Here is a 12,608-nt window from a genome sequence, read left to right as displayed (position 1 = left end):
GACTGCAGCTGAATCTCATGAAGACAATGTTCATGAGAAACGGACTAGTTCCTGACGTTCCATTTGCTCTCAACACAACGCACATCTCTGAATGTAGCAGCTATGCGCACCTAGGTCGAGAACTCAACATGATGAATGGCTTGGTGCCAGAGGTGTGCAGGAGGAAGAGAGTGGCATAAAACACCTTCAAGAGCATCAAAGAAGTTGTTAAGAGGATGTAGAACCTCTAGCTCCAGGCACATCTTTCTGGCTTCACTGTTCTTCCTGTACTAACATACGCTTTAGAGACCTGGACCCTTAGAAAACAGGGTAAGAAAGCTATTTGGGTCTCCCAAAGAGGACTCCAAAGAGCTATGCTTGGAGTATCATGTTTCACTCAAGTGAAAGAAGGAATCTGGAAAGAAGGAACCTCTGTCAACGATGGAGGATCAGAGATGCTGTCTCATTTGCCAAGGTGTCGAAAATCAGATGGGCTGGGCACATAAAGCGATTTGGAGATGACCGATGGACTAGAGTTGTTACTGACTGGATTCCATGGGACGTCAAAAGAACACCTGGTGGCCCACCTACGAAATGATCTGACTTCTTTGTCAAGACCCTGAATGAAGAATGTGATGCTCTTCATGTTCCTGGAACTAACAGATGCCATTGGGCTACACTAGCACGTGACAGGGATGAATGGAGACATTACTGGCGCCCGCTTGAGCAAATCGATGAGCAATGGGATGACAAGTGATACAAGTGATACATACACACACACCACACATGTCACTGTATCACTGTATCACTGTCATAATGTTGGCCATCAATTCGCTAGAGTGGGCACCAGTAACATCTCCATTATAAGACTTGTTGTTACTGTTTTTGGCATATCGAATACTCCACGGGTAGCTTGCCAGGCTCTGCCATGTGGGTGAGATACTCTCGGTAGCTTGCTGGGCTCTCTGAGAAGGGCGGAGGAATCGAACCTGGGTCAGCCATGTGCAAGGCAAATGCCCTACCCGCTGTGCTATCGCTCCAACCCACCACACATATATGTATCTATATTTTATGTGGTGTGTGTGTATGTGTGTGTGTTTGGGGCAACACCTGCCTGTGCTCAGAGTTTGCTTCTAGCTCTGCACTCAGGGATCACTCCTGGCAGGTTTGCAGGACCATATGGGGTGCCCGGGATCAAACCAGGATGGGCTATGTGTAAAGCTAGTGCCCTACCAACTACTATCTCTCCCACCCAGAGATATGTATTATTTATTTATTTGTTTGTTTGTTTATTTATTTATTTATTTTTGCACTTTGGGTCATACCAGCAATGCACAGGGGTTACCTCCTGGCTCGGCACTCAGGAATTACTCCTGGCGATGCTCAGGAGACCATATGGGATGCTGGGAATCGAACCCAGGTCGGCCGCATGCAAGGCAAACGCCCTACCCTACTGTGCTATTGCTCCAACCCCCTATTTTTTAAAAGATCGTTTTAGTAGTAAGTTGGTTTTGAGTCTTTCACTGCCTGAAAGTGAATTACAGCCAGAGTTTCTTATATTTGAGAGTGAGAAGAAAACTGTATTCTGGACCTTAAGAAATGCAAAAGAGGGAAGTTTGGAGGAATATTCTTCTCCCCCTTTTCTCTACTGGATCCACTGCCTCCCACTAAGACTGCCCAGCAAATGAAATGATTACACTGGACAAGAACTGAGTGCTAAAACTAGGTAAAGGGATATTCCTAATAGTATCTGTATTGCAAGTCTTAATGTCTAAAAGGAGAGGGGGGAGAGAGACAGACAGACAGACAGACAGAAGAAGAAAAGTAGGGTGGAGGTGGGGGTTGATGGGAGGGAATCTGGGGACACTGGTGCTGGGAAATATACACTGGAGGAGGGATGGGTGTTGGAATACTGTATGAGTGAAATCCAATCATGAACAGCTTCTGTAAGGGTCTGTCTCACAGTGATTCAATTTAAAAAAAAAAAAAAAGACAGCTCAGCAAAGTTCAGCCTCTTCCGCCCTGGCCCCTCCCTTCTACCGTGAATGACAGTTTGAGAGGCCCCGCCTCTCCGGGCGCGGTCCCACCTCCTACGCGAGTGACAGTTCCGAGAAGCCCCGCCTCTTCGGTCGTCGTGGTCCCGCCCCCTACCCGGAGCGACAGTTCCGAGAGCCTCCGCCTTTCCCGTCGTGGTCCCGCCCCCCAGTCGGAGTGACAGGCTTCAGGCCCGCCCGTCCCTTGCCGGCTCCGCGCTCACTCTCCCTTCCTCGCGGGGGCCCCCGCCCTTGGCCCTGCAGCCCGGGCTCCTCCTCCTCCGCGGAGACCCCGCCCCCAGTCCGGCCACACCCGCCACGCCCCGCGCACCCCGGCGCCCGCCCCGCTGTCCCCCGGCCCGTCCTCCAGCTGCCGCCGGCTCCGGGGCCCGCCCCCGAGGACGTGGAGCGCAGTAGCCGCCGGTGAGTGGGGGCGGGGAGGAGGGTCCCCGGGATCTCCGGCACCTCGAGTCCCGCTGCGTGCGGCGACTCCTCCCGGTCTCCGCCCTTCCTCCCCGGGGACCTGCGAGTGCTGACCATCTCGGGAATGGGGAAGTGACACCGGGATGGGCACCGGTTGCGGGGCCGCTCGGGTACGGGAAAGGCCGAATGAAGGGGTTGCGGGTCGGAGTCGTGGGCGCAGGTGGGGCCAGGGGAGAGCCGAGATTTAGGCAGCGTTGTCGGGGTGGGTGGTTGGGTGCTGGAAGCCGAGCTGGACAGTGGGGTCAGGATTAGGGGACTGTCGGGAGCGGGGTCTGGGCGTGAGGATGGAGAAGCAGGTAGAGCCGGGGCTAGGGCGGTTTGGGCGCCGATACACTGGGCGTGGCCCGCGGCCCGCGCTTCCAGGGACTGTCGGGGAGCAGGGAAAGTGTCTGGGAGAATGAGGTCTTTCATTGCCATTCTCTCTGATCAGAGTGATCGCTTCCAGACGATGGCCGGGAAGCCTCTTTTCGTTTAAATTATAGATGCTGGTCAGGTGCATGCTTGGGACACCTGAGAAATGTGGGCGGATGAGTTTCTTCTATAGGTGGCCTCTCATTTTTCCCGGTGGCTGCCCAGCACCGGCCTCGGGGTGCGCTGTTTTCTCTAACGACCTATTCCAGGAGCCAAGACAGCACCGTGATCTTCAACAAAGTACTGCTAACTTTTATTCGGAGTCAAAACACAATTCTATCCCATTGTCCTAAATTCTGAGGATTTGCAATTAAAAAAAAAAAATCTACGGCGTGTGGCATCGGGAAGGGGGGATGACATACACACAACACACACACGCACATAGTTACTTTCCCGTTTAAAGTCTCACAAACCTACAACCACACTGTGAAAGCTGTCTAGATGTTTTCTCAGTGTTTTATCAACGGATTTCCATTAAACATTTACCATGTCTATTCTGAGCAGCTATGGGGCATGAAACATAAAAGATCTAAAATAATGGGAAAAGTTGGAGAAGGCCGAGAGAATGGATGCTTAAAAGCCCCAGTGAAACCTTTTGGTGCTGGGGACCAAGCAAGGCCTAGTAATTGGGACCTGGCAATTGGGACCATAGTCAGCATCTGGCCGGTCTGTGCTCTGTCCACCAGAGCCCTACCCAGTGGAACTTGGGGGGCTATATGGTGCCCTTAACCTTGCATATTCTAGGAATGTGCCTTACAATTTGCACTTTCTCCCTGGCCCAATAGGGAATTTTGTTTTGAATGGGTATGATTAACTATTTTGAAATAATTTTAGATTTATTTTTTAAAAGTTGAAATATGGGGGGGGGAGCTGGAGCGATAGTACAGCGGGTAGGGTATTTGCCTTGCACTCGGCCATCCCAGATTTGATTCCCAGCATCCCATATGGTCCCTCGAGCACTGTCAGGAGTAATTCCTGAGTGCATGAGCCAGGAGTTACCCCTGTGCATCACCGGGTGTGACTCAAAAGGAAAAAAAAAAAAGTTGAAAAATAGTACAGAGTTCTCATTGAGCTTCCTCAAGTGTTTACAATTTTTGCTATTATGTTTTTTTTTCTCTCCCAAAAAACAAACCATCCAGAGGAGGGTAGGTGTCAGGGTTTGGATCCGAGACCTCATACATTTTGTGGTAGACCTGCACTCTACCACAAAATATATTTGAACATATACTGTATGGCCTTGTCATGGTTATTGAAACCATGGAAATTTTCAGTTTCTATTAAGTAATTCTATGCAATTCTATTAAGTAACCTATGGCCCTTACTCAGATTTCATCAGTTGTGCTGGTAATGTCCAGAGTTCAATCCACATCCTGTATTGCATTTAGTTATTACCTGACTTCCTTTGATTTGGATGTCCTCCTACATATGATGACCTGGTGTGGGCCTGAGAAATAAAGTAGGTCTTTTAGACAACATACATCTTCCCCAAACTTGTACTCAAACATCATATCTTCAGAGGACATATTTACCTCCTTTTCTGACCCTAATCGGTACATTTTGACTAAACTATGTCACCAGGAAGATTCTATCTTATTTCTCTCATAGATCATTTCTAAAGCAGGGAGTGACAGACCAGGAGTGATTCCAGTAGTCTGTGCTTAGTATTCCTTACTTAGTGTCCTAGGCATTAGCAATGGGAATGCCTCAAAATTAAGAGCTAAATGCTGATTTCTGTTTGAATATTTTGGAGGAAAGATTAATGATCTTGTTTAGTGTGACCATCTTGTTTCAGTTTTTTTAATTATTATTTTACTGTGTTCTGGCCATACACCTTTGCACTCAGTAATCATCCTTGGTGGGGATTAGGGGAACCTTTCCCACTGTACTATCTCTCTGGCCTCTGTATCCATTTTATTTATTTATTATATATTTACTTACCTACAAAGCTGTTCATTATTGGGTCTCAGTCATACAATGTTCCAACACCTGTCCCTCCACCAGTGTAATTTCCCAGCACCAGTGTCCCCAGTTTCCCTCCCATCCCTCCAAGACCCCCCCTCCTCCAAGTCTCTATGTCAGGCACCTCTCTTCTCTCTCATTGCCTTTCTCTCTCATTTTGGGCATTATGGCTTGCAATACAGATGTCTCCGTTTTAAAATGGAAAGTCTGGGGCCAGAGATAGTACAAGCTTTAAGGAGCTTGTCTTGCAGGCAGTCCACCCAGGTTTAATATTGGCACTGCCTATAGTTTCCCGAGCACTACCAAGAGGTCACTTCTAAGCACGGAGTCAGGAATAACCCCAGTGCACTACTCAGTGTGGCTGGGCTCTCTTGTCTTGGGCATTCCTTCTGACCTGGGCAAACTGTTGCCTCCCTAGAATTTCTACTAAGAAATCACAGCACAATTTGTCGCATCATTTCAGCAAGAACAAGACAAATCTAGGCAGCAACTGGTGTAAGGAATGCGGAAAAATGTGAGTAAGAGGAGGAATTCTTCTCCTGTGCCTGGCTGGTCCATGCAGGGCAGACTTAGCCCGGCAGTTCTGGACAGAGGTGGCCTTCACTGAGAGTGACCTCTGCTCAGGTTAGGCCCCGCCTCTCCGGGCCCTGCTGTTTTTATCTGTGGTGCCACTTCTGTATCTTATTTGGATCAGTTTCTCAGGGACTGTGCCTCACCAGCCTCCTCACCTGTGCCTCTGAGCAACTCCAGTGGTTACATGCCAGGTGCTGATCTTCCGCTCTCCAATCTGTGCCCCACAGTTTATGTACCTCGAGGTGGCAAGTGAGTGATGGTGCAAGGTTGCTGTCGTAACTGACCACTGGAATCTCAGAGCAGAGGCTCCCAAACTTACATGTCCCACTGCCTCCTTTTTCAGAAAAAAAAACCCAAAAAAATCCCTCCCCCTCTCCTCCCCCCAACTCTACCTTCTTTAAGTGAACAAATAAGAAGTACCTTCAGTTGCACCCAACTTCACATCACAGCTGCCTGCCTCGATCTCTCCAGGGCCCCCTGGGCAAAGGAAGGTACTGTCCACTTTGGTAAACACTGTGCCTCTAAATTGTCTTACGCCTCAGGGCATCAAGGTGCCTTGACCCCTTTCTTTCATCCCTGGCATTAAAATGACGACTTTGGGCCTGAGGAAATCTCTCATTTTTGGCTCGATCAGTGGCCTTTTTCTCTCACTAATGTTCTGCCATTGGGCTTCAGAACTAAGTGTCATTTTGTGATTTTAGTCCATGTTCTTCCTGAGTCTGAAGTCAGCAATTTCTAAAGATAGCCCAGTTCATTTCCTTCCCAACCTTTAATTTTATAATTTCATTGATTTTGTTTTTTTTTTCTTTCCCCAAACTCTGGAAGAGCACAAAGGGACTCTTACTTTTTTTCTTGACACTTGATGTAACCTAAGGCACCTTAGCCCTCTGCTCTACCCCACCCCATGGTTGAGCTCATGATGTGTGTCTCCTCAGATGCACTTTTCAGCCCTCATTGTCAGGATTTACCTGACAGTGGCCTCTGGGGGCAGGTGATTTCATAGCTAATGTAATAGCCACACCTTTTCTAGTTTCTCTTTATCCCTTAGTTTAGTCCAACAATGCATGATGAGGAAGAACAGGGTTTGGGATGGCTATTCACAGATCTGTGCCCAGGGCTTTTGTAGAAACTGGCTGCTCTGGGCCATGTAGTCATTTGCTAATCTGGGTAAAAGGAGGGACATTGACAGTGGCACAGAGGTAACTCTACCCTTCAGTGTCTTGGGATTTTGTGTGTATTGGATCATTGCTTATGATTTTAGATTGATCCCCAACTGGAACCGTGAAGTCCTTTTGTTGTTTTGTACTTATACTTATGCCAGCATGGATTTTCCCCTCCCCTGATTTCATTCTAGGAATTGTGATTTACAATATTGATAATGGCAGGGTTTCATGCACAGAACAGTCCAACACCTCGCCCTCCACGGAGTATCAGCTTCCCTCCACCTTTGTTTCAGTGTCCCCCTACCACCCACTGCTCCAGTCCTGTCCTCTCATCCCCCCGACAGTGATATGCTTCTTGCTAAAGACCAATTTTCAGTTTCTGTTGCCTTTGGGTATTGTTTCCTTACTATGTTTCTTTACATACCACATCCAAGGGACCTCATTCTGTGTCTGTCACAATGGATTCTTTCAACTTTTATAAATTTGAAAAGAATAAAGTATCTTGTTGTTATACATCTATTTTATTAATAGCTTTGAGTATTGTTTCAAATGGGCTGGAGCGATAGCACAGCGGTAGGGCGTTAGCCTTTCATGCGGCCGACCCATGTTCAATTCTTCTACCCCTCTCGGAGAGCCCGGCAAGCTACCGAGAGTATCGCACTCGCATGGTGGAGCCTGGCAAGCTACTGTGGCATATTGAATATGCCAAAAACAATAACAATAAGTCTCACAATGAGAGACGTTGCTGGTGCCCGCTCGAACAAATCGATGAGCAACAGGATGACAGTAACAGTGACAGTGATTGTTTCAAATGTGCTTTGGTTACTTGTATTTTTGTGACTTGTGATTTCAACTCACCCCCCCGCCCCCAAAAATTTCTAAGAATTCTGTATGTCAAAGGCAACAACACTTTCTTAGGTAAGAGGAATCTTTTTAAGGTGTGTCTTGTGTAGTAATGAAAGGAACATAATATGCCACGGGAGAATAAGCCAGTGAGCAAATCCTTACTGCGAATTTCTAGATGTTGCATATAAATACATGTTTAGATTTAAAATGGTACTAGCTTCTCTGAGAGGTTGTTCTATGCCCGGGTAATCGTGAGTGGGTGATCCCTTTATTATTCACATCAGGTGATACGTAAGTGCTGAGAATCTTTGATCTTTGATGTATGTCTAAATATGCCCTGCTGGACATTGTCTCCATCTTAGCTACTTCTCAGTGTTAGAAAGCTTGGATTCATTTTGTTTAGGGTTTTTTTTTTTAATCAAAGGCAATCTTATTCATGTCTCCCCTTTGCTGGCGGGTAGTTCCCCTCTCAGGCTGCCCTATCCTAGGGCCTATGTGTTATACTTACCTTTTCATTCAATGTTGGAGCAATAGCACAGCGGGTAGGGCATTTGACTTGCATAAGACCAGGGTTCCACTTCTCTGCCCCTCAAGCTACCAAGAGTATCCTGCCTGCAGGGCAGGGCCTGGCAAGCTACCTGTGGTGTATTTGATATGCCAAAACCAGTAACATGTCTCACAATGGAGACGTTACTGGTGTCCACTCAAGCAAATCGATGAATAACAGGATGACAGTGACAGTGATAGTGACAGTTTCATTCAGTGCACACCTTTGCTTCTGCTGTTTTGCATCTGGCTCCTCAAGAGAAAGATGTAAGCCCTCTGTACTTTTGTATTTTTGGGTTCTGTCATGGCTTGGACCATAGTAATCACATAATAAATGTTCATTATTTGCTCTTTCCTTTTAAAGGAAGCTGCAGCTAAGCCTCTGTAGTCTAGCCCATTGGTGAATCAGTGTGTTCCCCAGTTTTCCATTATGAAGAATTTCAGGGAGTTGTGTATTTGGTATTTCAGGGAGTTGTGTATTTACTATTTCCGTTTTAAAGATACTGCTGTTAAGCTTCTGAAATATATAGATAGACTGGTTTGTTTCCATATTTTTTAATGAACAGTTAAGAAAGTTCAGGGAAGTTGAAAGAATATCTTGAACACCCCCTCCCTGTAAGCTTCCCCCCCCAATTTATTCTTGCCTATTACATTCCCTTATTGAGATGCATATCACTTGTCCACAGTGCTAATCCTCTGCTCAGAAAGCTACAGCGGCTATCTCCTGACTAGCTCCCAGGTCTGACATAAGCGTAGAATTTTCTATCCTTAATTAGTTGCAGCTTATAAGAAGACGTCCCTCCGCTCTGGTCAGGCTAGTCCTGTTCTCCTATGCTGTCTTTGTTCTTGCTTCATTGATTTTACACGTGTTAGTTCCCCCGTATAGAACATGCTTGATCTAAAACTTTTACACATTTGGCATTGTGAGTTCCCAGAGCTCCAATGGCTATGTGCTTTTGTTCTGTCACTCTATATAATTCCTGGCCACATTATAAGCTCTTTGTTTTGAGCTTGTTTCCTTTGTAGAGACTAGCATACTATCTTTTGTTTTGATTGGTGTTGTTAATAGCCTTCCTGACATATTTGTAGTATAATTTGTATTCAGCATTGATTTATAATACACACATTGCCCAAAACAAAACTAACTTTGAGAGAAAAGTAAAATTTGATCTGTCCAAGCCAGACAACTTGGATCTGCTGATCAGTTTGATTTTGTTGTCATTGTTATTTGTTTGTTTTGTTTATGGGTCACACCCAGCCATGCTCAGGGCTTACTCATGGCTCTGTGCTCAGGGGCCATTCCTGATGGAGTTGGGGGACCATAAGGGATGCTCCATGCAAGGCAAATGCCCTACCTGCTCCGGCCCCGGGATTGTATTTCCTTTGTTTTAGTGAGGTAAAATAATTTTAGTTTATTTTTTTAATTACTTAAAGAAATTAAGTAATTAGCAAATTAAGGGGAATGGGGAAGAAGGGAAGGAGGGAGGGAGGGAGGGAGGGAGGGAGGGAGAGAGAGAGAGAGACCATGGGTTTCTCCAGAGGGATGAAAAATCCAAGAGTATACATCCTAGGTTGAAGCTTGAGAGGTGAAACAGTTTGCAGTGTAGAGAATAATCCTAAGATTGATTTAAATTTGGGGTTTTTTTTGGGGGGGGTCATGGTAGGGCACACTTGCAGTGTTCAGGGATTACTTCTGGCTCGGTGCTCAGGAATCATTCCTGGTATGATTTTCCCCAAAGGAAGGAAAGGTGTCCTGTGGTGTTGGTAACACCTTTTGTGAATTTTCTCAAGACTTAATTTGCACTTGTACTTTGGAATCATTAAAACTTACATGAAGTTCAAAGTTAAGTCTAAAGTCTGAAAACTACTCTAATTGGAAATCACTGGATTCAACAGAGTCACATGAAAAACATTTATTTAGGGAGGCGGGGGAGGGGGGGTGTTGAGTCACACCCAAACCTTTTCAATAGTTCTCAGAGCTTACTCCTGGTTCTGTGTTCAGGGATCATTCCCGGTAGTGGTTAAGGAGCCATATAAAGTATTGGGGATCTAGCCGAGTAAGCCTCGTGCATGGCAACTCCTTACCCTTGTACTGTCACTCTACCCATGGAAACATCTCAGAGGGAGGCCGTTAGTTAGGCCTTAGCAACATATAGTCAGTTATTTTTCAAACTTGGTAACAAATCAGTTATCACTGAGAAGTTTGGGAACATCAGGGGAGTTGCTGATACTGGGGACAGTAGTTCCATACTGTGACATGAAATCTGTGTCAATTCCCAGCCCATAATGATTTGTTGACTCCCATTGTTCATTGGATAAAGCCCGGTTTTCTTGCCTCCAGGCGTCCCGGTTTGATTCTAGCTCGTTCATATCCTCCCTACATAGATAATGTTATAGCCAGACCTAATTCTTGTATTTCTGAGGCTGTCGACCAGTTCCCATCATTATTTTGTAAGGGAATACCATTTATTCTATTTTGAATGTCACCCATTGCCAATTTAATAAAGTCCTATTTACTCTTCTAAATCCTGTTCAGATTTTACATCCTTTGTAAATGCCTTTTTATTCCATTTTGTGTGAGAGTATATGTCTCCACATCCTGAATTCTGAGCCGCTTCTGGCAAAGGGCAGTGCTTTTTGGGTCTTCCTGAGGGGTCTGGCTCACACATATGCTTTTTCAACTGTTAGTTGAGGCTGTCATAGGACCCCCTCTGGATCAAGTGGACTTTTTTTCTCACTTAGAAGCCAGAGTTGGGTGTGATAGAGAGAAGTGCAAAATAAAAAAAAATAGCCTATATGTTTCTCTTTTCTGTAATAACCCATGCTTGCTTTTTAATTTTCAGCAAGTTTGTCAAAGATGAAAGTGACCTTATCAGCGTTGGATACTTCTCAAAGTTGTTTCACGCCTTTGGTTGTCATAGAACTTGCTCGGGATGTCAAAGAAGAAACCAAAGAATGGCTGAAGAACAGAATTATTGCTAAAAAGAAAGATGGAGGTGAGTGAAATCAATGCTACTCAGGCTTAGTCATGGCTAGTGATGAAATGTTTTCAGAGGTGCTTTATAGATTTTTCATTGATATATTTCAAAAGCAAAGGCACAGATTTTTTGCTCTTTATTAATTTATCTAGGATTTGAGAGGAGGTCTTAAGTCAACATTAGACTGTAAGTCTCTGTCTGAAACCTGAGTGATTTTGTTGACACCTATAAATTCTGCCTGGCACAGTAACTTGTGGATGGTTGTTGCTTAATAAATATCTGTCAAGTCAGTGAAGTGTATCTGCGGGTGATCTTTGTACAGCACTTAGGGTGCTAAGGGAGAGATAAGTTCAGTTTTTACCTACATGGGTATTAACCTTTATAGGTAGCAGGGTTAAGGAGACAGTATCAGTTCTTAGAAATTGAAGTGATAGAAATGAAAGCTAATGAAAAGCTGTCCCAAAGCTGATTGTGCATGATACTTTAAAATGAATCATTTGTTGACTTGTTATTAAAATAAAGGGAGGGAGGAGATGACACTTCGGTGGTGAGGGATGATTTGATAGAACAAGCTGAAGCTTGGTTTTCTTCTGAAGAGCCAGTGGGGTCTAGAGCTGTGAGAGCCTTTTAAGGGAGTTAACATTTCATGAAATGACACAAAGCAACATCTGAAACTGTATTAATGTAGATTTCCTAATGTAGATTCTATTTTAAGAACCCAATTTTGATTATTTTTTAATTTCATTTTATTTTATTATTTATTTGTTTGGTTAACCTAACTGAGACTCAGATTTCTTGTACGAGTATGATTTAAATGGGACAACATGATTTCAGTAATTCCTGAAACAAAATCACTACATGCATAAGACAAATGGCATTAAGCTCAAGGTTTCACTGCATGCAATGAATAAGAATGGTGAGTTAAAAATGGAGAGATTGTAAGTGATCTCAGGTGGGTTTTTAGATAAGCACTTAAATGTTCAAAATACTTGTTGAGAATGGGCAAAGTCCTGAGAGCTGTACGTGAGGAAAGCCAGAGGCAGCTAGTGAGTACGTGCAATGCTGAATTCTCAGCATCTCTTCTCTCATGGGAAAGGTTTTTCCAAGAGAAAGGAAATAGATGGGAAAGCCTTCACATTACTTACCTTACTTCACATTACCTTACCTTGGGGTTGGAGCAATAACACAGCGGGTAGGGTGTTTGCCTTGCACGTGGCCGACCCGGGTTCGATTCCTCCATCCCTCTCAGAGAGCCGGGCAAGCTACCGAGAGTATCCCGCCACATGGCAGAGCCTGGCAAGCTCTCCGTGGCATATTCGATACGCCAAAGACAGTAACAAGTCTCACAATGGAGATGTTACTGGTGCCCGCTGGAGCAAATCAATGAACAACGGGATGATAGTGCTACAGTGCATTTATTTGTTTATTTTTGACCACACCTGGCTCTGTGCTCAGGGGCCATACCTGGTGGTGGTTGGGGGACCATGAGTGGTGCCAGAATTTGAGCCATTGTTCCAGCTGTAGTTGTTTGCAAGGCAAGTGCCTTAACTTCTGTACTATCTCTCTCTGGCCCTAGATTCTTTTTTTAAAAAAGGTATTTATTGTAAGCAAGCTAAAGTACTTCCTTTCTTCTTCCT

General features: G+C 45.1%; 1 protein-coding gene across 1 annotated transcript in view; it reads left to right on the top strand.

Moving 5' to 3' along the window:
• The first annotated feature begins 2,215 nt into the window (after positions 1–2,215).
• Positions 2,216–12,608, top strand: part of ANO10 (anoctamin 10) — a 175,234-nt gene continuing 164,841 nt past the window's right edge. The window contains exons 1-2 of the mRNA XM_055134561.1: positions 2,216–2,435; positions 10,837–10,989. Coding sequence (XP_054990536.1) covers positions 10,851–10,989 — 139 coding nt within the window. The 5' untranslated portion in view covers positions 2,216–2,435; positions 10,837–10,850. The remainder of the gene's footprint in view (positions 2,436–10,836; positions 10,990–12,608) is intronic.

The sequence above is a fragment of the Sorex araneus genome, chromosome 4, assembly GCF_027595985.1.
Source record: "Sorex araneus isolate mSorAra2 chromosome 4, mSorAra2.pri, whole genome shotgun sequence".
Lineage (NCBI taxonomy): Eukaryota > Metazoa > Chordata > Mammalia > Eulipotyphla > Soricidae > Sorex > Sorex araneus.
Note: the sequence above shows the minus strand (reverse complement) of the source record. Positions and strands in the feature narration are given on the sequence as shown.